The sequence below is a fragment of the Nothoprocta perdicaria genome, unplaced genomic scaffold (assembly GCF_003342845.1).
Source record: "Nothoprocta perdicaria isolate Ctin4 unplaced genomic scaffold, notPer1 scaffold_113, whole genome shotgun sequence".
Taxonomy (NCBI): domain Eukaryota; kingdom Metazoa; phylum Chordata; class Aves; order Tinamiformes; family Tinamidae; genus Nothoprocta; species Nothoprocta perdicaria.
In genome coordinates, this window is record NW_020454239.1 from 1,970,506 (window position 1) to 1,995,859 (window position 25,354).

At 45.2% G+C, this 25,354-nt stretch overlaps 1 protein-coding gene and 1 long non-coding RNA gene across 4 annotated transcripts; both read right to left on the bottom strand.

Moving 5' to 3' along the window:
- Positions 1-604: 604 nt before the first annotated feature.
- On the bottom strand, positions 605-9,984 carry LOC112959124. Of its 3 annotated transcripts, XR_003251571.1 has the most exons (8): positions 9,863-9,984; positions 9,645-9,729; positions 7,452-7,619; positions 5,934-6,026; positions 4,211-4,306; positions 3,080-3,246; positions 1,484-1,557; positions 605-926 (listed from the first exon to the last, which is right to left on the bottom strand). It is a non-coding gene; the product is annotated as an uncharacterized LOC112959124 (long non-coding RNA). The 3 variants fall into 3 exon arrangements; XR_003251573.1 differs by lacking the exon at positions 5,934-6,026; XR_003251572.1 differs by lacking the exons at positions 605-926; positions 1,484-1,557 and adding an exon at positions 1,752-1,936.
- A 12,321-nt stretch (positions 9,985-22,305) lies between these two features.
- On the bottom strand, positions 22,306-23,773 carry LOC112958852 (C2 calcium-dependent domain-containing protein 4C-like). Its single transcript, XM_026052794.1, has one exon. The coding sequence runs from the start codon at positions 23,690-23,692 to the stop codon at positions 22,388-22,390; it is 1,305 nt and encodes a 434-aa protein (XP_025908579.1). The 5' UTR covers positions 23,693-23,773; the 3' UTR covers positions 22,306-22,387.
- Between the last annotated feature and the right edge of the window lie 1,581 nt (positions 23,774-25,354).

The window sequence follows — 25,354 nt, forward strand, 5'->3', positions numbered from 1 at the left end:
ACACTCAGTATGAGAGGTGGTTTTCAAGGGACTTTGAACAAACTTCGGTCAGATGAGCACTACTTTTCTTCATGTACTGTACCTTATCTGTTTCTAAGAGATTTATTAATTAGAATCTGCATTTCTGCAGGAAATGGCCAAGCCAAAGGCTAAGTCTATCTGATCAGTATTGATCACGTGTCATACCAACTGAGATTTAAATTATAAATTGCTTTGACATCTTTCATCCTGAGCAAGAGAATCTTCAAAACAGCTAAGCTGCATCATAGGAAAAATCTAACTTAATTTTTCATGAGGATTTTATTTGATGGTATTTCTGAGAATTATAACTTTTCTTTTTTTTTCCTCCAGTAATGTGCTGTGAAGATGAAAAAGCCACTAGCTATGTAAGAAAATTTCTTGAAATGAAAATGAACTTGTTTTAATGAATACGGTACCTTTGAGTGGGGAAGGAAGCAATCCAAGCCAAGTCTGAACCAAGCAAATTTGCTTTTGAATGATAAGTATAATTTTACTCACTTGATCAGAGCTTATTCACTATAAAACTAAGGATCCTGCATCTGATTGGCACCCCACAGATCTGGCATGGAATTAATAACTGTCCTGGAAAACACAGTCCAATTGCAAATGCACAGATGTAAAGAGCTTAGAGTAATGGCTACTCTCTCTTTCAAGAGAAACAAAGCTCATTATAGTTAAGGTGCCTCAGTCCATTACTTCAGGTCTTGGACATAAATTAGGGCAATCATCTATTACAGAATTACAGAACACTCTCTATTTAAAAAAGCTRCAGCTAAGAATTTTTGTTGCTTTTGTGTTTAACTTTATTGCTGACAACTAAGGTAAAAAAAGACACAAGGAAATAAGGAAACACAATTAAGGACAATTTTCTAACAGTTCCACATGAATGCTGTCCAAAGGGAAATCTGAAAAGGACAGTTAGAAACATTCACCAAAATAATTTTTCAAAATGTGAGCATTGTTCAAGATAAATTTTCTGAGTGGCGAGTGTGTGTGCTTTTCTGGAAAAGCACTGGCTCATTTTTTAAAAAGAGATCCTGAAAGTTAGCACTATGTGTAATTTATTATAAGCCATAATGTGATTTGGAAATGACCGAGAGAAGAAAAGTAGGATGTTGCACAGTTACAACATCTGTTGTTACTGACAAGAGTTAGTACAAATCCAGATGGAGGTCAGTCTTTAAGTAATATAGCAGGGGAAGTAGAAATTCCAAATGTCCCACTTACAGTGAATTTATAAAAACAAATGTAAGAGTTTCTTATTTTTCAGCCAAAGTTACACAGAAGTCACCCTCTACTCCAGGCACTGCTGAACTAGACAATATTGCTTTTGCTTAAAACCAAGTTATTTCAGGAACATGCTTTATGTAATCTAGTTCCAATAGTATCTATAAGACACCTTTACTAACACCACTCAATTTTTATAGTCTTACTTGGGACTGGAAACATGAACCTGAGTTACCTTATTTGCTGATACAGAGAAAGTCATCCAGGACATTATGAGGCAATGCCACCACTTAATTCACAGGAAAGACTCTGTAAAAAAAAGATCTATGAATCGGGATGGGCTAACTACTCCCAGAGCAAATCTTACGCAGCAGATATTATTCCAAAGAGAGATTGTTTTCAGGTGTTTCTGCTTGGCAGTGTTTAACTCTCATGGCAACGCACATACATTACATAAACAAACACTATGTGCGATTCTTTTGTCTCTTCTGTCAGTTTAAAACTGGAAGAACTCTGTTAGAATCAATGTAGCTACAATATACAAAGTCAACACATGTTCAGAATTATTTCCAGAGTCCCCTGAGTCACAGTCCTTTTAGCYATTTATGGTTCAGAGCTGTTCAGATGGTATATTATACTGTTATATATCTTTCTGAAATGTAAATTTGTTCCAAGTATCTTCCAAGGTCTGTTAAAAGTGGAAAAAAAACACATGCAGTTTAAAGAGAGAGTATGTAAAGTAGAATGCAGTGAAAGATTATGTTTTGATCAAGAGCTCAATACAGTACAGTGACTACTTGTAATAATAATATGCTCGAGTGGTTTTAATGCTGATTTCTTAAATAAATTGTTGACTTGTCACATGTGATACACAAGTTTGAATGTCAGAAATGTAGTTGAGTAAAGCTACTTTTATTACAATGCATTGTCCGTAGCCATAGGATATCAACAATTCATATAATGTCTTTAATCCATATGACTTAATTGTTACCTTAATTAATCAAATAGGAATTAGGTGCAAATACCTATGTATTGAAAAGTTCATCAAGCCTCTTGAAAATGTAGTTGATAGCTGATCACRAAAATACATGAAGCTTTGCAACTCTGACAAGAGTCCTAGAAAGGGCCCGCTTATTGGAAAGCTTGTTGAAGGAAACCCTAACGCTCACTTTTGCCATTTGTTGTGTTTTGTGCATTCTGCATTTTCTGGTCTATGTCTTATGTTGCCAGTTCTCAGATACAAGAGATTTACGGACGTATGCAGAAGAGCGCACACTTGGTATTTCTCATTATACAATGGGCACAGGTTTATCAGGGTGTCTTCAAAAGTCTTCAAGCAGAAGAAAACAAAACAAAATATTAAACAATACTATMGTTTGTTAAATGGACAAATTGTTCTAGATGACCGGAGGATAGATATGATTCAATCTCCCAGATCCATGTGCTATGATCTCTAGATCCTAACAATAGGTAAGGAACAGCAGGGAAGCAAAAGGGAAAGTGAGGGGGGGAAAAAAAAAAAAAAGAGAGAGAAATTACCATTGAAAGGAACAAGCAAATTGTCAGATCAATTGCTCCTAGTAATTAAACCTTTGATAGCCAAAGTAAGAAAAATATAGTTAATAAAAACATCTGCAGAAAGTTCCAGTTTCAGCATGGATTGAGGCACTGATACGATGGAAGGAATCCTATTATGAATCAACATATTGAGAGTACTAATAGCATATTGTATAGGTTTATTTTCATAAACCTATTTATTTTCATTTCATTTATTTTATTGTATAGGTTTATTTTATTTTATAGGTTTCTGCCATTATTACCAATCTATTACCTTAATAATGAAGTTGATCCAGAGTTCCTCCTGCACACACACTGGGTGCTCCACGTCATCAGGGGCTGGAAAATTCAGTATTTCAAGTTGAACTGAAAGTATTGAGGCAGTCTCCCTCTCCACAGGTCATGAATCCTCAAAACTGAGCAGGGTAACACACTGCTGAGCTGCAAGGGCATGTGGCGAGCAGGTAAGTTACTAGTTTTTAGTGAAACGACTTCCTAGGCATCTCAGCAACACTGCGAAGATAGGCCGAGAGCTACTGTAATCTCTTATTTCTGAAAAACATTGTCTTTATTTATATTTCCATTTCATGCTTGAGATTGTAACTAGTCACATGAGAAGAAAACTTTCAGTTGCATTTTTAAAGCTTATCTAATTTTAAGAGTTTATCATATTTAAATTTCCACTAAAGATAAATTCACTTATCATTCAGACTTTATTGTCTCTCATGTGTAACCTGGGCTTACGTATACCAGGATTGTCATATAGGAAGTAGTTGTGTGTGTGAATATAAAGGGCAAGTTACCAGTTATCTCACAAGTAGGGCACTTGAAGGTAAGATGTTTTTTACATCAGTCTGACATACTAACACCTGTAATTAAGACATGTAATGTCTGCCCTTAGCTTTGTTATCTTTTARTTACTCTCAACTGAAAGGTGATATTGAGCAACTCAACCCTTATTTTAAGAGCAAAATTGCACTGCTTATCTTCCAGTCTCATATTTGCACTTACTGTCTCGTCTACAACTTGGTGTTCTCTAAAATATCTTGACATGCAGATACTTAAAGTGGCAACCAAAAACTGCTGGTTTCTTTTCCAGAAGAAATGATGTACTCCTCCTTAAATACCAGATCCATACATTGATACTACTATGGTGAAATCTGGACTGCATTTCATTTAATTTGGAAATTTTAGTAGTGAGGGCTCATAAAATTGTTGTAGACGTCAAATTTAACACTCCTTGTGCTAAATACAGGATCTTCAGAGTTTTTAAATTCAATACTGCAGTATAACTGTCAAATCAAAAAGTGAGCTTTTTGTTTGTTTGTCTTTGTTTCTTGGTTATTGGTTATAAAGTCAAATCACATCTTAGTTTATTTAGTACGACTCTGTTCTCCACCTGCACCTTTCACCAAAGGGGCTCCTTAGTGGTCTCACAACCTCTGCCATTCAGCATCATCTCCTTTTCCTTGTCCTCAAATAGGATATTCACACAAAACATCTACAAAAGAGAGAGAAAAACAATGAAGACTCTAGTTCTTTGGTGATGTCTAATTTTTGGCAGTTCTAGTTGTATTCTAGTCTTCCTAACTCCTTAAAGAAAAAGAGAATTGTATCTCCAAAGCTACAGCTGCAGGCTGCAGTCTCCCATGTTCTGCTTAGCAAGCAGTAAAGGCAGCCTGGCCTAGAGTAATCCGTTAACTTGTAGAAACTTGTAATTTGTAGAAATTWTTAGGAAACACATACTCTTCATTTCCAGGCTGTTCCACCCCCCTAAGCACCACAGTTCACAAAAAAGCTACTTATAGATTTAACCTTWCTTCATCCACTTGCCTTTGTCTTGAAAACATTAACCACTAAACGGTCAGGATATGTGACTTAGAAAGATCGAAGCTTATGGATGGGAATAGCACTATAAATTGTTGAATGGATTATAAGCTGCGCCTTATCAAAAGGAAGGCAAAAATGTTGAATAATATCTAGTAAAAATACTAACCTAGCAAATACTTTTTGCAGATGACTTCTTTTAGGTGAAAGGTTGTACTCAGCAGATGAAACAAAATTAAGAGCGTCTGCTTGCTGTGCTTTCAGCTCTTTATTTTTCTCATCAATGAACCATATGTACTTTCTCCCTGTTGTTACTATAATAAAGAAGCACTCTGTTAAATATTAACATTTTCACGTGTTCTGCTGCAGGAGTCTGGGCAAACCAATGAGAGAATCTAGACTGGATCATAAGTCTCTGTTGTGCAAATCAATGAGGTAATCTGGATTGCTTGAATGACAAGCAATCCTTCTTGATTTATGCATTTTAAGAATGCAAGACAGCAAACCTGTCCTGACGCACATCATGAGCCCTGTGTCCCTAAACACTGCACCAAGCCCTAGTAACACAAATKCATTAACTGTGCAGGTACAGGGATCCACCTGAATTCCACCTCTGGACTAGAAACCTCTCACATTCAAACATTTCTGTTTTCAGCAGCATTTAAAAGTAATTTAAAATACCCATGTAAACATTTTTGCTCCAGGTGAAACCTTTAAAGAAACAGCCTCCAGCACAAGTGCATTGTAGCCTGGCTGCCTGTGTTGCCCTGGTTCAACTCTTAGTCACTATGAGATGATACTACATTATGCCCTGAGTAGATACTTAAGATTTTGTGCTTTGTTCCCATGCTTTAGATTTCAGAACCTCTCCATCAAGATTTTGATTATTTATCATTATTATTATGTGGAATTATTATTTGAATTCTCCATTATTATTTTGAGTGGCACTTGCTTTGTATTACTTTTCATTTGCTTGAAAACAATTCTTTGCTCTTTCATAGAGCAGCTGGAGCCACCACGGAGCCACAGCCTCCCAGCAAAGGGGAGCTTTGGAGTTGGAAGATTCTTGGAGCAAGGAGTAGCCTCTGAGCAGACCAGGGCAGCTGAGCACACATAGGCAAGGTGAGMTACAGTGACTGCCCAAGCAGCATAACCTCTCTGTAGTTTGTCCACTTTGCTTTTATGAGAAGAGCTGCAGGCACTTGCTACTGTGGTAGCTGGCAGATCAGGTTCTGCAGTCAGCCTTTTGATTTAACAGTGTAAGGGTAAAGTACTGATTAATAGAGCAATGCTGAACTTACCTGGTCTACAGGGAAGTTTCTTTCATGTAGAAGCCTTGGGGCTTAAGAAAATGATRCCTGCTTGCAGGAAATTCCCTGGCATAAAACTGTGAACTTGAAATTTTATGCAGAAAAATAGAGACAGTGAGTATACACAGCTTGGAGTAGTTGAATTTTCTTAACATCCTTTTTCTAAAGCTTGTATTCAGCATGCAAGTGAACCCACACCCAGGCCCCAACAGAAATTAGAAGGCTCTTGCCACTACCATAAACTTCAGCATGTATACRTCCCTGGCATTAAAACAGTGCAATCTGACAGAAGAACAGTCAAAATCAATGGAGTCACAACCATTTCCATAATATAAGGAGGTGGCCCACACCCACATGGAACTTTATGCACTTTGGGAACACGTCATTTTGATAAAAACCTGTCTCAAACTGGCAGGCCCTCCAGGGCAGAGCTCTCTGGAGATGAACAAGGAAGTTCCTGCTACTGAGGTGAACTCCCGTCACCCCAGCCCTGTAGCTTTGTGGCTAGCCCTTGACAACACAGGCATAGTCCCCTAGAACTGACGTCACCCAATTTCAGTCTAACAAGACAATATGTAAGAGCAAACGTCTTTCTTGCCTAATGCCCTCAGTCAGCTGCTTTTACCATGGAAGTAAAAGTTATGCAGGAAGGAAAATACTGAGCAGATGGATATGTTTACTGGGGAGTTGGACTGTGTGCAGAAGCACCGCTTGCACTATTTCTGGGAACTGGTATAGTCAGGAAAGGATAAAAGCCTATTATAATTAATAACTGCATCAGTCAGCTCAATCATAAGTGACTTTGTCAGGCTCTAAGTGGAAAAATACACATTTTTCAAATTTTTCTATTTCATAATTAATGATACAAAGACATATGAAAATATGGGTTTTATGCCTATGAGATATTTTGCAAAACGCTTATTTCTACTGAACATTTAGGTAAGCACTGAGAAGACATAACCATGCAATGTTAGACTAGCATCTAAAATAAAAGAGATGACAACTGAGAATGATGCACTACTGGCATCTGATGAAATCAAAATTGTTATGAAAGATACTGAATGTTCAAAATATTCATAAACTGGAAAAATTCAGTGGATGCAGAAGAGTCTCTGAAAGAGACTTAGATCTGAAGGATCCCCACCTGAAGAGGACAAAGTCACAAAGATTGCATCCAAAGTGTGTGCTGACCTGACTGTCATTGAGCAGATGCAGAGAAGATGAAACAGCCCTGGTTTGTAGAGAAGCTCCACAGAGCAGCAGGTCCCAGCCCACAACCCTGCTGTCAGAACCAAGATCAAAAAACCCCATTCAAATCTAGTACTGACCTACTACTGTTAGTCCTAAGGTTGCTCCAGAAATCAGCCTTGCTATAAAGTCTTTMAAAGCTTTGTGCTCTTGTGAATATAGATAGGTAATAGGTAAGGAGGGTAAATAACCTGCCCTGCAAGGGCAATAAAATTTTTAGGAGAAAGTATTGAAGCAAAATATAACAAAGAGCCTACTTACATCTCTGTACTTCCTTAATGTTAGCTAACTAGCTTTTATTGTCTGCTGCAGGCAGCATCCTGTGTTCGTAGACTCAATCCTGGCACCGCCAGTCCCCAGGTAGGTCAACTTCTTTATTACAGTAAGGGCTTTACCACAAGGAAGCAACTCCTCTTTCCTTTCAACCACCTGATGAAAATTAACAAATAGAAATTCTTCTGTGTTATCCATGCAGTTTGATTACACGCTGTACTAACTTTATGATTTGATAAACTGGTGAGCTAAGCCAATACCATTGTTAACACACTGATCTAATCTCAGCTGTAATTTTGGTTTGATTATAATATTGTTCATTTTAAGTTTATAACAGTTTAGCCCATATCATGTGAAGTTAATATTTGCTTTTCTCGTTTAAAATAATAAAGTCAGGAAAACACACATACAAGTAGATTACATCTTCATTTTAATAGCCCTTACAGGTTTCTCATAACATAAATTAGGTTTGGGGTTTTTTTTTCTCCTTTTTTTTTTTTAATAAGAAGGCCTTTATTAGGCTAGGTTTCTCCTGTTCAAGAAAGATGAATTCAAATTCATCTGCTGCCATGACCACAGGACAGAGGAGGATACCTTCAGAGAAGGGTAAAAGAGCTTGGTTTGATCAGTAAAGCAAAATGAAGCATGATGGGGATACAGCTTTCCCTTTCATCTGCCACAAACGCAGACAAGAGGAGCTGTGAAGGCCGAGGGCGGCATCAGAACAATATGACCAGTATGATTTTATGTTTGAAAAGAGCAATCCAAAGAGCAAGGCTCTGGGAAAGCTTTTTAAGAGCAGGAGGAAATGCCTGCAAAAAAAATGGGACTGCTCAACAACCATTTCTACATTTCTTGATTTACTATGTTTCTGAAGAACAATTTCTCTTTAGCACTATATTTTTCCTCTTCACTATGTGTCAAGTGCTGTGCACCTGATAATTAGATAAAATAACCATAATAACATAAATCTCCCTGGAGATAATCACAGGAATTGTGATTCTTTTTTATTAACTTGATTTAAAAAAAAAAAAAAAATGCTCTGCTTTGCCACCAAACAAGAATGAAACAGTTTCTTTCCCAGGAAGTAGAAGCAGGTTTTATAAAAGAAGGGGAATATTTTCCTGAATGGTTCGAGTGAGTAGCAACATGATGCAATTCATAAAAATAAGTGCAATTTCATGATTTGCCTCTCATCCTAAACCTTGGCAGGAACAGCACTTCACTGGGAATCTGTAAAAAATATGCAACTGCCATGAATGGAACAAGCAGCTTTAAAAGATACTGCTCAGACTAACCAGTGAATAAGGTTTTTAAGTTGGAAAGACCGATAAGTCTTGAAGTATGATATTTTTTACAATAATAGAAGCGACCACAAGTGCCAYGTGTTCTGTTACATGTTTCTACTTACTGACCGAAAACCATAGGCACAGAGCAGGCATGACACATGACAGTAAAAGAAATTAAGTAAAAGAAATATAGTAATCCCAAGCAATCTGCTATCCTTATATGGGTAGGGAGGTTAAGACTTAAAAACAATTTCAAGAAAATTTCAACAAATTGAACAACAACAAATTGAAATTTTGTTACAATTTTAAGGTCACCACTCACATTTTGACTGACATCAACTCCCCTTACTTTAGTCCATCAGGTTTCAATGCTGATATACTTAACATAACAAAAATTGTCCATTTTTTAATCACATAAAATTAGATTTTGAAATACATGGCTCTGACTTTTATCAAGACTCATTAACTCCCTGTCAATATGGCCCAGGCCTATAACAACCTCTGATTACCTCCCTTCCACCAGCAGCCAGGTCTGTCCTCGAGATGCAGAGCTTAGCTCTGGATACGCTGTGTCCTCTGCTCCATTAGGACTGCTAGATGGGCACTTTAATGGCAGGAATAAATAACTCCTTTTTGCTAGTCAAGCAGAAAGTGGCCAGTGCCAGGTATTTTTTTAGACACTCATTAACAGTGCTGTCTCAAGAYGAGACAATCGAGAGAATTAATTTTGGCCCTCACTAATGGTGCTCTGAAATGGTTTCTGGGCAGTCATATCTAATCAAAGCCGTGGGCTCCCAGCTCTKTCCCAGCAAAACACTGCAAGGGACAGGCCAGGCTTCCCAGCCCTGCCTGCTCAGATAGAACCAGCACAATGCACGTTTCCAGACAGTACCTTCACTTCTGGGATTCATCTGTCCACAATCTCATCCAGCGGAGCGCAGCAGGATAAACCATCTCTAAGGCTCCTGAGATAATTTCTGTGTTGGGAGAAGAAACCACGATACTGCATGTTGGCCAGACCTGGGTAAGCTGAGGAGGACAAAATTGCAGCTAGACATGAGTTAATTGGAATAGGGACAACGAGTGACCTGGGGATTCAGTATGAAATACCTGCAGAAGGATGAAGCCCTGAGAGAGCAACATGGATCCAGAAAACGGCAAGTCCACAAGCCTGAGGCTGCGCCAGTCCCAAGGAGCCAAGCCCTGRCCCATATTAGCAGCTCTGCCAGCTCTCATCCACCTGGGGACACGTGAGTCTCCATTCACACGTGTGGCAATGGAGGAAACAAATAATTGCTTTGTACCCTGAAAGGGGATCTCTGGCTCACAGAGTCTCTTTGTACGCAGTATCAAGCCAAGGGTCACAGAGAAGGGTCACACCACCAATATGCCAAAACCATAGTTCAGAGCAGCTGCCAGTGAGGTGTCTTTCTCCGAGGGGAGGATCACACATGACATGTGAGCTAGGAAGAACCCTGTAGGTGCTTCGCCCYGTGCAGACACATTGCTTCCAGGTGGAAGAAGCAGCAGGTGCTTATTGCAGCAAGAAGCTGGCTGCCGTTGACATCTACTTCTGTGCCATGAAGGACAACCCCAGCAGGACCCCGTCCTTGTAGCCAATAACCAACAGCAGGCAGAGCAGACCAGAAGTGCTGCCCTGGGACCTACTGCTAMACAACAGCCACAGGGTTAAAGCAGAGGTCCCCGCTCAAACACCCTTCATCTTTTGGGGAGCAGCACCCCAATGCGCTTGCTTTAACCATAGGGTTCCCTAACTGACCTACGTGGCTGCGTTTGCAACACAAACCAACAAGCTAAAAGGAAGTAGAAAATAATGTTCAATGTCAGACAGTAGCTGAATCATTGCCTAAAACAACATTAACTAACTGCTCTATAATCTCTCAGTAAACTGGTTTTACCTTTTCACGGACTCGTGGAAATGCCAATAAGATCAGACACAGGAAGCTGAGGAAAGGCACAGGCACAATTATGTCATTCGTTTGACACAGCAGRAGGTAAAATTCAAGAAAGAATGGCAGACATTTTAATCACTTTTCCCTTTCTTCTATCATTTGGAATTGAAAAGTTTAAAATAAATGTTACCTGCAGAAATTCATTGCTAAGCTTTAAGCTTTGCTTGTTCTTTTTGAAAGAGAAATATCTTACTTCCTTTGCAGTTTTACCCTGGCTCAAATTTCTTTCTACTGATATTTTTGGTAGGTTTAAAGCTTTGTTATATCTAAATTTTAAAAGATACACATAGAAAAACATCCATTCATTATCCATCTACTATTGACCCAGTGCAAGCAAGGCCTCTGAGAAAGAAAAAAAAAGTGTCCTCCCCAATCTCCTCACCAGGTTACTCACACTTACAGCCAAATTTCCCCCATCCTGTAGTCCTCATTCCAGGTGCTTCACTACTCCTGCCCACACGGATGTTTCTTTTCTCCCATGCAGCAAGTTGCAGCAGGAGAAGTGCCAAGAGCCCCAAGGAGGTGAGCTCTGCACTRGGGCCCATGTACCCATGAGCTGAACCAGGCTTCATTGCTCTTTAGAGGCCACACACACACAGCATGAGCAGAAATGAGCAAATGAATTTCATGAGGGACACACAAAACAGACAAAATGGAGATTTTTAGCTATTATGATCTAACAAGCTGAGCACATGCACACTGCAGTTTTATCAACACTTTCTAGCATACACGAGAGCATCAGAATGGCTGTCCCTGMTCCAAAAGCCACACCATCACTAAGTCATTATTCCAAGCCTCAGGAAACAAGAATTAAAAACCAAGATCTCTTTCATTAACTTAAGCTTTGGAGAGGATTGTGCCTTTTGCTCACAGGTTGTGCCTGTTTTTCACTACAATGTAGCTGGAATTTAACAGTGACRATAGAAAACTTGAGCCCCAACACTTGAAATCTGGCCAAGTCCCACCTGACTGAAGGCCAGCCCTGATGAGCAGCCTAATGAGCTCCGCTCAGGGCCCCTTCCTTGTGTCCCTGGTGCGGGTGCATTAGCTCTACTGTACTGGAGCCATTTTTCATGCAAGGTTATAAAAAGAACCTGTATTTTTGTAGATTATTTTTATGCATTAAAATTACAGCCACTTAGAGTATCACACATTCACTTGGTGGAAGGACTTTAAAGGAGCTTCACAAATATTTAATCAGTTGGGCCTGCAGCATGACTGCGTTTGTCTCATGCTGTAGCGAGCTAATAGCCACGCTCAGAGGTTGCAGGAGTTAACTCCTTACTGGAAAAGCAGCCAGTATCTGCCCACCTTCAGCTGATGGTTCCTCCTGGGACTGTGCATCAACTCAAGTGCACCCGGGGCTTTTGAGAGATCTGCCCCAGCCAGGCTGTTTCACTGCCTTTCTGAAAGGGCTTTTGACATAATGCTACTTTAAAGCACCAAAATAATTGCTGTGCCAAGTTAGCATTTGCTGTAACACATACACCARAACTTAAAGCCCACAGACTATGTGTAATACACAGTGTATTTGTTCCTTTTACTCTTTTTTTTTCCTCATTATGTTAAAGCTGCCCAAAAGCAGATCAGAAGCAGTTGTAGTACTACACTGTGTTCCTGAAACAGCTTTTGTAGGTCAGGCATTTCCAGAAACGCCTGTTTACAGGCGGTACTTCCAGCAACGGGGAGGTAATTAGTTGTGCGGCTTGCTGGTATCGAGTTTCCCCTCTTGTTCAGCCTTAATTAGACTGCAGAATATGGCTGTGTGCATACTTGCATTAATGTTGCTGGAAATGACAGCTCTTCCAAGCTCTCTTAGGCCTTTCAGCAAGGCGGCAGTGTGCTACCGCCGTGCAACACCGAGCGCAGGACACCGAGAGCTGCCAGGCTCTGCGATAAAGGAGACCTTCTTCTCTTTCAATCTCAGCCTTGTCCAGCATCACACAGGGATGCCTGGCCATTTTCCAAGAACTTGGGTCACAGACTCTCTCTGAATGGACCCAAGTAGCTGAACTACTACAGAGCCTTGTGCCATAATGAAGCTGCTCTCACACATACCTGTTTAAAGCATTATTACTCAATGCAAAATAATATTCAAAAATATTTGTCTGAACACATATATGAAACGTGTTGGCCTTGGAATTTTTTTCTTCCTTCCAGTACAAAATTTAAGAGAAAAATACAATAGAGGAAAAGAAAGCAGATAAAGTCAGTTCCRGGACAAAGCCCTCCAAATTCCTGGCAGGAAGAGCCAAATTTCACCCTCCTGCTCATTTATTTATAGTAATTACCTCAAACGTGGACTTTCATCATTAAAACGTAACAGCATGAATATGTACGTGTGCACTAGCAAATCCCCATCAAAAAGTAAATGCACAAGATGCCAGGTACCTTATCTCTCCTCTTCAGTTACCTCGTGACTTATCATGGTTGACATTTCTGTAAGGCTATAGCAGCAGATCCGAGCCTCAACATTCATGAGGAGAAGAGGCAATACAGCAGCTCTGATGTCAATAGAAAGTCAGTCTGTCTGCTTCATTTAGATGGAACTTAATTGCAGGAACTGCATTAATAGTCAACACCAGCCATCTGTTTAAACATGTGTGTTTTGAAAAGAATTGCCACGTACAATAAACACACTCATTGTAATGACTCATATCTGTTTATGTGAAATGAGGATTTGGCAATTTCCCCTCACAGAAACATCAAATTACAGGTTAAAAGCAGTTTTACGTCAAATTCTCACATTTCTAGGGCAGATCTGATAGTCAGGCAGTTACAGGGCTGCCTGGGAAGTATTTCTTAGCTGTGGGGCTACCCAGTCAATCCATTTCCTTAAACTTCCCCAAAGAGCCCATTAGGGAAGTCAAAGCTGAACCAAGAAACACCTGCAGCCCTGGAGTTCAGCGGCAGGGATGTATTCCAGAATATGCTGGAATTAACCCTGCGCCAGGGGGCACACAGAGGCTTCTGTGGGGCTGCTGCARTGGGCAGCGCCCTTGCAGCGAGGCCAGCAGTGCTGGCATCCACTGGCTGCAAACACGGCGCGGGCAGCGGCGCCACGCTCGGCTCCAGGCTCTCACYGGGCACAGGGCAACGCTGCTGCCCCCAGCCAGCAGGGCTGGGGGGCATCGGATGCCACACACAAACACTTGGGCAACCGCACTGGACAAGTCAGCAATACACAACCTGCCTCTTTTTTGTCTCAGGAATCCAACAAAAAACTCCCAAAGTTTTCATCCTTCACTTTTCCTACCTAAATGCATAGTAGATGTTTTTTAAAGAGTGAAGCAATATGCTGTTCATTATCATTYGTTGTATAATTTCTAGGTAAGCATTGTTAAATTAGTAATAGCAACGCACCGATGCCTGGACTTAYTCAGCAGCAGCATAAATTATGAATAGGCTGGTTCTGTGCACAGCGAGCAGGAGGCAGCGCCGGGCTGCGTGCTTCCCACTCACGTGGACGGCRGGGGCTCTCCTTACATTTGCCACACATGAATATACACAATATTTATGGGTGCCAGTACAGAGAGAGGCTCAGGAACCAGAGGGAAAACGACAAGAGAAACATATGGTGAAGGCACAGGGTAAATCAGCAACTCCGTCATCCTTCCTCATCTGGAGGGTAGCTTGACATCCATATGGTCCTGCCTTTTTTCTTATTAAGTTTAGATTAAACAGTTCTAAATTCATTGAAGATATAAGCAGGCCTTGCTTTATTTCCTAACTTTGCTTTTGCAAGAACCACCGATTCCAATGAGGTGTAATGTTTCCTCACATAACGGGGTCAGTAATTATATTTTAAGATGTACTTCAGTATCAGTAGTTTCCCCATTAAATATTTTCTGTCTCATCTTCCCAGTGGAGTCTTATTTAGTGTACAGATTTCTGGTATTCTTGTGTATTAATGTGGTCATTCCATACAGGAAATCCGCAGGTCTCGAGTGGCGTGATGTGGATTTCCTTACGATGCATCCCTTAGGTAGCAACCTTCTTCCCCAATAGCTGTTTTATAAAACTGTTTCCAAGCATTTTATGTTTTATTTCAAGGTTCGAGTCTCCCTTCAACAGACCTTGATTTTCATCGCTGTGGCTATTGCTTCATCACAGCTTCATACATACTCCTTCGGAGACCTAGGGCATGTACAACTGCTTCTGCCATCTCCTGTTACAGAAATACTTGTAACTACCACTAACCCATTTGTGCTTGCTCTAAAAGCACGTGCATGGCAGCTGTAGGCTGGATATTCTTGAGAGCAGAGTTAAAATCCTCTTCTAAGATTCTCTTCTGACAGATCCTGCTCAAAAATCCTCCCTGGGCTTCCCCGTATCAGGTGCACAATATAGGCAGATACATTTATGCAGTGAATTGCTTTGGAATGAGACTTTTGAGTCTCTTTTCAATAGGATGAAACAGCTCCTGTTTTAACTATTAAATTATCATTCATTTGGAATTACCTTGAGAAAAAGAAGCTGAGTTTAGCACAGTGATGGAAAAAGTGACTACTCTTGCTGCATCTGACAGGCAAGAAATTCTGATTATAGAAGCCTCAAATAAAATACAAAACATCTTGACCTATTTCACAAGTTCTAGATACAGAAGAACTCTAAATCAAGAGAGGACTTTTTGTTTCTCAGGACTGTATAGCAAGTGCAATAAAAAACATTTTGCTGTAACAGGAATAAAAAAAATAAAGTGACACTGCTCAGTGCAGTTTTGGAGGGCACCTTTCAGAGCACTGTTCTGAATACACAAAATACACTACTGAATGCACAAAAAAAAGCCCCCACACACACCTTGTTCTATTCCCCATGTAAGTCAGTGTTTTCATATACCTTGCTCTGAAGCTCCTGGTGCTCCGTTTAGATATTAAGAGCTTCTAAGTGCCAGTTAGAAGTGTTTATATATATATATATATATATAAAGTATATCCTACTTGGACATATGCTTTTATCATATAAGGCGAGTCTCTTCATCCTTTGAGTCCTTAGTCTTATAGTCTGAGCAGTCAAAATACTGTTAATTTATGTGTAATGAACAAAGAACCTTTTTGGCAGTTGTGCACAGGTAACATCAAGAAGGCAAGGAATTTTTGGAGGAATTCTGATCAAGGTTACAGTGATTTAAAATGCTAGGGATGCTAYGGGCTCATGAAGGCCAAAAGCAAGAAGGAGATGAAGGTATCTAATTGGTTTCCCACCTCTCTTCCTTGCAGGGAAGCAGCAACTTTTGCTGGGAATTGCCATGATTTTTCCATAGCTGCCGGACACCTTGGTCAGCTCTGCCTGAAGCCTGAGGGAGTTGCCCAGCTTCCCTGCCACAGGTCCCAAGGGAAACCATGTGATTCTAGGCCCTCACCTGGAACAACTCCRCTGTGTAAAGCACGTGCGCGCAGAGACATCTTCCCAGAGCTTGTTCCCCTTCACGTGCAAACCATCACGTAATCCGTACGTGGAATCCGTAACTGCACTCCAAGTTATTCGAGCCTATGGTGCAACACAACCCCCTGCAGCACTCGGGCAGCTCCACTTGTCAGGCAAATGCTCCCTTCCTAAAACAGGATTCTGAAAAAGGATTCATGTCCAGAATYTTAGCTCATGGCAATTGCATTACAAGGGTAACTCGCTCCGCAGCTTGATCTGCGGCACCACTTTAATCCCAGGGCACACCTGAAAAAATATTTGGCCTAAAACACCCAAAAAAAAAAGCACATGAAAGGAACAGCTTTTTTTCCCTCTCCCCTGAGATTACCTCTAATTGATTCAATGACAGCATTTGTCTGCCCAATACATAGATGACCTGAATCAGATGAGATTTATTTGTTTATCCCTATCCAGGCAGTAATTGCATGACAAATGTCTGCAGGCTGTAGAAGCAGAGTGAAAACACATGTAGGTGTCCTCAAGATGCCCTTTACTGGGCAATTACAAACAACAAAGCTGATTTTGTGGAACTGCTCTCCTGGCTTTGGGCTGCCTGTGCTGCAGCTGGCCTGTTTGCAGCGCAGCTCCCAGGGGCARCCAGCAGCAGCCCGAGCTGCTCCGGCAAGCGCTGCCATCCAGTGCCCTCTGCCAGGCTCCCATGTTTTTGGGGGAGAGAAAAGCGGGTACAAGCGGCACCCCCCCAGCTCCGAGCCGGGCTGGGCTCTTGGCGGCCGGGGACCCAGCGGCCGCCCCTCTCACAGCCAGGGTGTCTGCTCCAGTCATGGGAGCATCAGTGGGATCCGCTGGGGAAATCGGCAGAGGCCTCTGACAAACTTACACTGGCCTCCAGCATTTCAGGATAGTGTCTTACTGGTACTGWTTTTACTGGCATTATAATTTCAGCTTTATTGTTCCCTGCAAACGGCTAATGGTTAGAGCAGGATAGTTTGACAAAAAACAGAGCAAGGATTCAAGTTAAATGGTTTCAGCTTCTGGAACTGTGCATTTTGATAAGGGGATGAGAGAAGCAATCGCAACCTACCCCATCTCATCCCTTCCCTCCCCACATGAGGAAAAATTCACCTTGAATACGATCAGCTTGGCCCAGCACTCCTCTGTCTCCCACCAGTTATTTCAAGAGGAGGAAGAGCAGCTCCTGGCAGCACTTGGACATCTGMAGGGAGACTAAAACCAAACGGGGGTGGCCTCCTGTGCCTGACAGCAACAGGTCAAACTGACAGGATGTTCACTTCTCCGTATGTTGTTCCTCAACTAAACAATGTGGTGAAAACCCAGAACCCATGACCACCCTTCTCCTATATCTGGCCCTATTACTAAAAAACTTGGGTTTTTTTTAGCTGACCTTCTCTTTCCAATGTTCCCCAATTTTGCATTGCAGAGCTTGAGAAACACATGAAGGAAAGTCATTCTGCTTTAACACAGAAGTGAGCTGGAGAGTCTTGCTCAGCCTTCTGCCCGGCACATSTGACGCTTGATAAGGCCAAGTTCTTGCCGTGACACCCAACAGAACTAACTTGACTGCATTGCAACATCCGTGGCCAAAGAAAGAGAAGTGGTGACAGAGAGAAGAGCTGCCCTTGCTTCCCTCCCATCTGCTGGTCCTTTCCTCGCCCATCTGGGGTCCTGCTCCTCTGTCCCGATTCCCCAGTATTGTTYAGACTGTAGCCTTTGTGTCCCTGACAGAGGCAGAGGGCCACAGACTGCGCTGSAGACCACTAGAGGGGATCCCCTCAGCACAAAGGGTCTGTAGCACCAGGCTCCCAACTTGAGCAGCACTGCCCTTGAAGGCAGCAGCTCAGCCCTGTCCCTGGACACCATCCAGCCTCATTTTAGTCTTTTCCTCCAAGAAACCATTAATCATTTTACTCCTATTACCAGACCACACTTGAGTGACAGCCAGCAGTTTTAAGTCTGTTTCAAAACTCCTTTACTGAAATATGTGGATGAATCTTACGTACAAGACCTTTGATTAGCATGTATAGCAATGAACAACATAGAACACTGAATTACGCCATTCACTTTGTTAGCATAAGGCTATTGTTTGTTTTGACCACACATCCTGCTGCAAAAAGCCATCAATAGATGTGACTCATCACCTCACCCCAATATCAGTCCTCCCTATTAAGCCTCCAATGCAAGTGAGGCCACGTTGAACATGGGTGTAGGGCAGGGAGGCAGCTCTGAAGCCCTCTGCAGTCCCCAGGACACTGAGGGAGGGCACAGGGAGCCCACGGCTGCACCCCTTAGCCCCGACACGCTCGGGCAATCCCACGTACCAGGTGTTCCTGGGCAGCAGCCCGGCAACCCAAAGACAGGCTGCTCACACATTGATGCATTTGTCTTGTTCTTGCTCTGGTTTTCTGAGGAAAACAAGTTACCTGCAGCAGTTAGAAATAGGAAGACTAGAAAGTAAGGGGTTTTACTCTTAGCCCCCCACGATGCATTCAGCCTTTCACTGCAGGCAAGTAGGAAAGCCACAAGCAGAGAAGCCACATGGTATTTGCACAGCCCTGTTGCAGGAGGCATTTGCAGACTGCATAAATGTCATTGCCAGCAGCGTATTTCCCAAGTCAGTTTGAAAAACAGGAGTAGCTTAGGACAAGTGGTGCAATACCTGGAACGTGATACTGCAGTCCGTGTACTGCCTAATCCCTATTCCTCACATCTGTCCCCTTGGGTTTTTTTAGATCCAAGATAGCTGCCTCCCTAGTGCTGTTCCTCAGCTTTGCCTGGGAAGGAGCCTGGTTGTAGGAGCAGCATCTCACCCTCCTGTCCTTCAGCACAGCGTCCCGTGAACTGTTTGAGCGTAACCTGCACACGTGTCTTTCTGGGCTGGGACTTCATGATCAGGACAAGGGCATCAAAAGTTCTCAACAGACAAAACACAAAGGCGTAAGACCTTGCTTTGTAGTAACATTTGGCCACAACCATTTGAAGAGATATGCTTAAAGCAGCTTGCCTCCAAAAGGCCCAGACAAATAGTACTTGCAATGCACCTAAGCAAATAATATTTGCTTTGCAAACCAAGGCTTCAGGATCTTGGCAGAAAGAACTTCCTTTCTTAAATGCAGAAAACTCAAACAAGCACCAACATTTTAAAACACAAAACTGGTCATCATCTTACCAGTGAGTACCCCTGAATACATCCAAGCTATAAGAAAAATAAATAAGACTTGGCTCGAGAAGGACTTTTATGCTCCCCTATTTTCCTGGTGCTTCAGAAGATTAGGAAGCTGATGAGCAAGATATTTCTTAGTACTGAGGAGCTACTCGCCTCCATCAGAAGGTGAATTTGCTTCTTGCTGCTCTCACATAGGCATCGAGAGCTAAGGTGTTTCCCCAGGTTGAAGCAGCTCTTTGCTTTCCTGGTTGCTCTTCCAGGCATTTTGTGCCACGGCCCCTGATGCTCCAGGGCAGGTGGGCACTGCAGGGCACTGCCTGACCTGGGGGCACCACAAACGAATCCAGAACCCTGTGGGATTCTGGCCAACTGTGCTCTGAGTTGTGTTAGAGCTTTGCACTGCTAATGAGAAGAACACCCTGATAGGCAACACATCCTCCTTCAGGAGCCCAAAGGAGATCACATACTTGAAAACAAAGAGGAGACAAAAAGCATCTTTAAAAAGCATTATCTTCCTTCTAATGGAAACACTACAGTCATACTTTCCTCAGTGCTTAGTTCAAATCATACTAAGCATGATAAAAGAGCCCATACTAGAGAAGACCATTATCAAATAAAGAAACTAAATGTAACATTTACCAAAGATAGGAAAGTTCAGTAGTACTTCCCAAGCCGAACTCAACTCTGAACTTGGACTAGGTCTGCCAGCTACCTGCTGCTCTCAGTCAAAGGAGCAGTAATCCTCTAACAGCCTCACCAAACTTACCAAAGAAGACTCACCTYTCTCATCCTTAAAAGCTATTCTTTAAACCCTGTTGGATAAAGCACAACTCCCAACAAGCCAAGGCCAAGCCCTTTCCCTCCTTAAATACCTCACTCAATGAGCCCAGCTGGAGACTTACTGTCTTGTTAGGGAAAGGAAGGCCTTTCTCCTGGGACTTAACTCCTGCCCTGCCTGATGAAGATGAGACCTTAGGAAGCTCTGCAGCTGCATTTCACAGCAGCAACTGTGCTCTCCCTTCCCCCTGGAGAGGAGGGGACTCGGAGGGATCCTACCAATGTGCATTCCCAGGGTGTGCACCCCAAAATACCTGCTGAGCAGCTGTAAGGAGACAGGGACAGGCTCTTCCYTGTGGTAGGCAGTGAAAGGACAAGAGGAATGGCCTGAACTACTGGAAATTCCACTTAAGAATTTCAGTGAGTTAATGGCTTTTACTGTTAGGGTGGTGAGACATAATTGCAAGGTTCCCAAGCAGCCTATGCAGTCTCCACCCTTGGAGATCCCCCAAACCCATCYGCCTGGTCCAGCTGACCCGTCCCTGAGCTGGGACTCCGCGACCTCCGAAGGTGCCTTCCAGCCTCGGCCCTCTGGGAGTCTGGGACCTGGTGGCATGAGGCCAGCACAGTGTGGAGCACCTGGAACACCCCAGCACAGCTACAGGTGATGCTGCAGAGCACCTAACAGTCCTCTTCAGTCTTATCTCCACTCTCTGCCTACATGGGAATATCTGCAATAAGACAGAGAGTCCCAGGAGCTCAAAGCAGGTACACAGATGAGTGAGGAGCTCGAGCAGGAGCCGCTGTTCTCCTTMAGACCCCGTGCAATGTGGCGGAGGTAGGAAGCAAAGGCTGTGTTGTAAACCAGCCTGGCATGCAATAAACATGAAAAAGGTTTCAATTTTGCAGCATTACTGATTCTTCCTTCAAGTGGTGCTTCCTAATCTCCCTTMTCCCCATTTCCTTTATATTTTCCCTTGTAATCAGTTTGCCTGGATTCAAAGATACAAGTGTCACTGCATCACCTCCAGCTGTGCGAACATGTATGAGTACATTTAATTTTCCCCTTTAGCACAAAGGGCTTATTATTCCATTTGATTTTAATCAGGTTCTGGCAATAGACCCAGCAGTCCGCCTGTGAAAGTTCTGCTTTGTACTAGAAGCCTATTTTTAGAAACATCTCACGTGATTGGGATCAAAGACCAGCAGTAGGCATTTCTGAGCATTCGTGGTCACAGAAACGTCCTTCAGGCTCCTTTTGCTATCCCAAGGAAAGCAAATAATTACTGGGGCAGTTAAACACCAAGCAATGGAAACATTCTGTGGCAAAACAGCATTGCATAATGCAGGCAGGTGATGCCTGCGGGAGCCTGGCACCCATCACCCCCTTCCAGAGCAGGGCAGGGGGATAATCTGCCAGGACCCTCCTCAAAGCCGGTAGCGGAGCYGGCACAAGCAGGGCCCTGTCGTTGCAGCCTTCAGGAAGCCCAGAGCTGCCCATGCCCCTGCCTGTGAGGACTGCTCCCCCATTAAGCCTTATCTGCCCTTTACATAACGGAGCCTGCAGCTTTGTCAAGGGAGGCAGCACCAGGCCTGCGCTTTCACAATGGGGCTCCCACCTCCTGCCCCTTGCACAACTGCACCTTCTGGTGCTTTATCTCTTTCCACGTGGTCCCCAGCCCACATCCACCAGAGGGAAAGGGAACGTGACCTCAAGCAGGCAGAGGCTCTGTTCCTTTGGGCATTAAGCAGCTCCTCACCACGTGCTAGCGAGTCCTCAGTCACTCTGACGTTTACTGCTACTGAACAGGGAAAGACTGTCCTCATGTCACCAGAACACCCTGAACAAGAGGCAGGGGGGTCATTAGCAGAAGCAGGAATTCAGCTTCCCAGAGCATCCCCATCCCTGCAGTGCTGCTGTTGCACCCTGTCTGCCTCAGAGCAAGGGGGGTCGCAGTCGCTGCCCTGCTCRGGGCTGTGGCTCTGGCTGCCTTACAGAGCTCTGTGCCCTGTAAGGGCGAGAGGGGCGAGAACGGCCTCCCAGCCCCGCGGAGCCCTAGGCACCAACGGCCTTGACCTGGGACTAGCCCCGTCCTGTACCCAAAGGCAAGCAGCCCTCTGCCCCGCCACCACCACAGGAACCCAGCGCCAAACCCCTCGCATGGAGAGCGTGAGGCCTGAAGGCACCAGCAGCATGAGAGGATTGCCCAGCAAAGCAGTACTTTGAAGTATTCTTTAAGAAAAAAGAGAAAACAATACTTTATTTAATAGAAAACTTTCAGAGTACAAAAAGGGTCTGTTGGCTTGTTTGAAGCATTACATGGACAATATACTCATTAGGGGCAACTCCCGCTCTCCTAAGGTGTAATCTCTTTTCATATTGCACCCTTTATTCGTTGCCTTCATCCTCACAGAGAGGCTGCACAGTTGTTCTTCTGCAATGCCATCAAAAAAGAAGTCCTCGTTAAAGATGGGGTTCCGGCTTCTCTTTATAATGGTGCTTCTCTGCTTCTGCGTTTTCCCTGGCACCAGAGAGAAGGCRACGCAGCAGTTGATGTTCTTGGGCTCTGCGGAGCTGTCGTACAGGCCCTCTGCGCTGATGAGGCGGATGCGGAGCCGCCTGTTCTCGGCGCAGTACTCGGCGGAGAGCCGGAGCCGGCCACCCCGGCCCACCAGCACCACACTCTCCCCCACCAGCCTCTCTCGGCTGTGGGACAGGTCCAGAGGGAAGATGGGAGAGCAGGAGAGGCTGAAGCTGCGCGCAGCCAGCAGCCCCTCGGATGCGCGGCGTGGTGCCCTGGGGCTCGTGTCCGTGGAGCTGCTCTCCTCCGTGGACAGGGAGTTGTTCCTGACCATACCACATTTGTTCTTGCCTTTCAGCGCTCGGCACAGCAGTCCCTCCTGGCTCCGYGTTTTCATCAGGGAGCAGGAGCGGGGAGGGGACCTGCTGAGAAGCGGGGAGCTGAAAGGAGACGAGTCGCTGGAGGAGGCAGTGTCGCTGTCGCAGGGGCCCAGCCGGTGCAGGGGCAGGTGCTTGGGAGGCATCCTCATGGAGGTGAAGCTGATGGCGATGGGCTTAGAGACGCTGCCCTTGCCGCTGAAGGTGCTGGCCCTGGCTCGCGGCAGYGTGAGGCCAGGCAGGGCACCACGGGCGTCACCGTGGAAGATGGACTCCTTCCTCCGCGTGTGCGGGCTCTCCAGCAGYGTGCAGAAGCCGTAGGAGGTGGGCGCGCGTGGGAAGTGCGGCAGTGAGAGCGCCGCTTGTGACTGTGGGTCCGAGTTGGTGCTTTCTTCCTCCAGGGCTGGGATCTCTTCGGCACTCTCCACCTGGATCAGGTGGGGCAGGGAYGGGCTGGGGCTGCAGCCCGAGGGAGCAAGATCAGCATCCCCTGCATTGCGCTCCTGGTGGGAGCCAGAGCCCTTAATGGCAAGAGCGCTGCTCAGCCGGGGCGGGATGCAGAACTCGGGGATCCTGTCTGGCGTGAGCACATTGGGAAAAGCGGCAGCCCCCAGGCGGGCTTTTTCCGGCAGGCTTTGGCTGGATGGCAGTCCCAGGAAAGAGGCGCTGGGAACAGTCCCATCTTCGTGCGATGCTCTGATCTTCTCCAGGAACCACATCATGGTGGCAGCGGAGGAGACCCCCGCAAGGGCAGAGTGCCAAGCACGTGGCTGCCGCCACCAGCACGGAGGCGCCGGAGGGGCTCACGCTGAAGCGCGCGGGAGCCGCCGTGTGCGGGTTGCAGCGTGCGGGGCGCAGGAACCGCCGTGTGCGGGACGCAGCGTGAGCGGCGCGCAGGAACCGTCGCGTGCAGGATGCAGCGTGTGGGACGCGGGAGCCGTCGGGTGCAGGATGCAGCGTGTGGGGCGCGGGAGCCGTCGGGTGCAGGATGCAGTGTGCGGGGCGCGGGAGCCGCCGCGTGCGGGATGCAGCGTGTGGGGCGCGGGAGCCGTCGGGTGCAGGATGCAGCGTGCGGGGCGCGGGAGCCGTCGGGTGCAGGATGCAGCGTGCGGGGCGCGGGAGCCGCCGTGTGCGGCGTGCACTGCGGGCGGCCCCTTTTCTAGCGGCGCCGGCGCCACCCCCGCGTCCCGCCCCGGTCCTGGTCCCGCCCGGGTCCCGGTCCCGCCCCGTGGCGGCGCCTCCCCGCGCCGGCAGCGCCTCCGCTCGGGCGCTCGCTCCGCGGCCGTGCCAGGCACCGCGGGGACCCCGCCATGCAGCCGCGCGTTCGGGGTGCTCCGCAAAACTCCCGCTCGGCGAACGAGGTGCCCGCACTGACAGACGGGGCGCCCAGCTGCCCACGGGGACAGCGAGCAAAGCACCTCGTGCCCTTCCCTGCCCAAGCTCCAGGCTGYGCTCATGGAGCAGCTGCAGGGCCTGGCTGTGGCCCGCGACAACCAAGTGGGTCACCAGGCTGGAACAGTTCGAACCTGCTCGGAGGCTCAGCTGGGAACACACGGGGCAGCGCTGAGCTCCCTCCCTGCCTGCTGTGCAGCCCTTCAGCCTCCCTCYGAACACCCCTGCGGGGCACTATATGACAGAGAGGTTTTTATTCTGCCCTTCATGCTTTGTAAAGATGTTCTAACCACCCCAGCTGTCCTAATAAGGTTTCAGTTATTAGGACTTCACACCCCTCTGCTAATGGACCCTAAAAATGGAGAAAAATAAATGAATGAAGAACATTTCAGTGTGAAGCTTTTTATGTCTAGTGACAGCTCTCCAAAGCCACCCAGCTATGACAATCACAGCAATTAGCATCAGGCAGCAGTAAAAAAGTAGGGAATTCACCTCGCTCTGATTGAGATACCTCATTTCTGCCTAGTCTCTCTAGGTCTCCTCTATGGTTGATGGGAACATGCAGAGATTTCCAGCCTCMGATGCCAGGGAGCAGAAGCCCAACACAGACACAGCCCCTTGTCCTGCGCAGCAACGCCTGCTTTTTACAGGCACTTCACAGACTGCTGATGTGAGCAGAGTACAGCAGCACTTAAGTGCTCCCTCATCCCCGGTGGAAATAGGCACTCACATGGATGATTAGCTGCTTCACTTCCTGTGCTCAAAACAGTTTCTCTTTTCCTTGATTAACTTCAGAGAACAATTAAAAGACGCTGCCAACTTCAGAGCACAATTAAAAGACGCTGCCAACAAGGCTTCCTGTTGCTACAGAAAGCGTCTCTGCAATGAAGGATTTCCCAAGCAGAAGATCCAGGCCTCCTCACCAGGCCTGGCTGGCTCCTCCAGCCTCCTGATGCACTCCCCAACTGTGCATGCAGTTCAGCAGCGACTTC